This window comes from Perognathus longimembris, chromosome 6 (assembly GCF_023159225.1).
Source record: "Perognathus longimembris pacificus isolate PPM17 chromosome 6, ASM2315922v1, whole genome shotgun sequence".
Lineage (NCBI taxonomy): Eukaryota > Metazoa > Chordata > Mammalia > Rodentia > Heteromyidae > Perognathus > Perognathus longimembris.
Genome location: NC_063166.1, coordinates 50,362,227 through 50,363,736, shown reverse-complemented (window position 1 = coordinate 50,363,736; position 1,510 = coordinate 50,362,227). Strand labels below are relative to the sequence as shown.

The 1,510-nt window shown below is 63.6% G+C and overlaps 1 protein-coding gene across 1 annotated transcript in view; it reads left to right on the top strand.

Moving 5' to 3' along the window:
* The first annotated feature begins 345 nt into the window (after positions 1-345).
* Pax1 (paired box 1) overlaps positions 346-1,510 on the top strand; it is a 7,920-nt gene continuing 6,755 nt past the window's right edge. The window contains exons 1-2 of the mRNA XM_048349363.1: positions 346-644; positions 1,107-1,506. Of these exons, the coding sequence (XP_048205320.1) occupies positions 371-644; positions 1,107-1,506 (674 nt within the window). The 5' untranslated portion in view covers positions 346-370. The remainder of the gene's footprint in view (positions 645-1,106; positions 1,507-1,510) is intronic.

The following is a 1,510-nucleotide window of genomic DNA, read 5'->3' as shown; positions in this document are numbered from 1 at the left end:
CAGTTTGAAATAACTTCGCTACCATTCCCAAAGCCGGAAGGAGAATGAGAAGGCTGCAAGGGTCTTGGAAATTGGACAGTCCCTGGCCCAGCTGGTTTGGGGACGGTGTGTTTGTGGAGTGTGTGTGTGTGCGCGGGGGGGGGGGGGGGTGTTCCTGAGAAGGGGGAGAAGGGGAAAGGCGGAGGTAGGAGGACCGGGGGAGAGGGTAGAGTTTCTGGGCGGGGAGGGGGGCGCCAGGGCGCAGTGACGGGAACCAATGAGCTGCCAACTCGCGCGTCTCCGGCGTGACTGCAGAGATTGACGTGGAGGACACGTCAAATTGATTCTCGCACGCTGCAGCTTCCCGGTCAGACGAATTTCTCCCAATCGGATGAAGTTCACCCTGGGCCTGGGGTCGCGGGCGTTGAGAGTGTCCTGGGAACGGACGGCCGCAGCAGCTGCAGGCGCTAGGGCGGGCGGCAGAGCATTCGGCGGCGGCGCAGCGCGCGTCTCCAGCCCGCGGCCAGGCCGCCGCGGCTCTCGGCAGGCGCACGCCCTCCCTCTATGCCTCTCCGGCGGTGGCGGCGCCCGAGCTCTCCCGGACTGCGCCGGGCCCAGCCCCCGCCGTTCCGGCGCCAGGCAGCTGGCTGGCTCGCGCGTCATGGGTAAGGGGCAAGAGGCAAGTAGGGCGCGGGAGGGTTTATAAGGATTGAGAATCTGCGCCTCCCTTCCAGCGGGGGCGGGGGAGGGGATCCACTTTTCCCCGGGCGAAACAATCCTGGGTCCTGGACGGTCCTAGACGACCCACATTCTCTGCGTGTTCCCAGCCTTCGGAGAGCAGGTCTCAAGTTTAGGAGGGGATGCCTAAGAAGGAGCTCCCAAAGCCAGGAAAGGGCACCGATGGTTATTACAGCACTCAGTGCCTCCCTCCAAGCTCCCTATGCCTGCCCACCCTCTTGGAGCCGGTTCAGGCTGGTCTCCACCCCCTCGCCCACCGCTCCCATGCTGTCTGACTGGGGACCTCCGAGTCACTTTAGGAGTCGCGCCCAAAGCCCCGCATGGTCCCCTTCGGTTAACCCGCCGGTGTTTTTTCCCTCTTGGCTCACTCTGGCCTGGCGCATCCTCAGAGCAGACTTACGGCGAAGTGAACCAGCTGGGCGGTGTGTTCGTCAATGGCCGTCCCTTGCCCAACGCCATCCGCTTGCGCATCGTGGAGTTAGCACAGCTGGGCATCCGACCCTGTGACATCAGTCGGCAACTCCGAGTCTCCCACGGCTGCGTGAGCAAAATCCTGGCGCGCTACAACGAAACCGGCTCCATCCTGCCCGGGGCCATCGGGGGCAGCAAGCCCCGTGTCACCACCCCCAACGTGGTCAAACACATCCGGGACTACAAGCAAGGAGACCCTGGCATCTTCGCTTGGGAGATCCGAGATCGGCTGCTGGCCGATGGCGTCTGTGACAAATACAACGTGCCCTCGGTGAGCTCCATTAGCCGAATCTTGCGCAACAAGATTGGCAGCCTGGCGCAA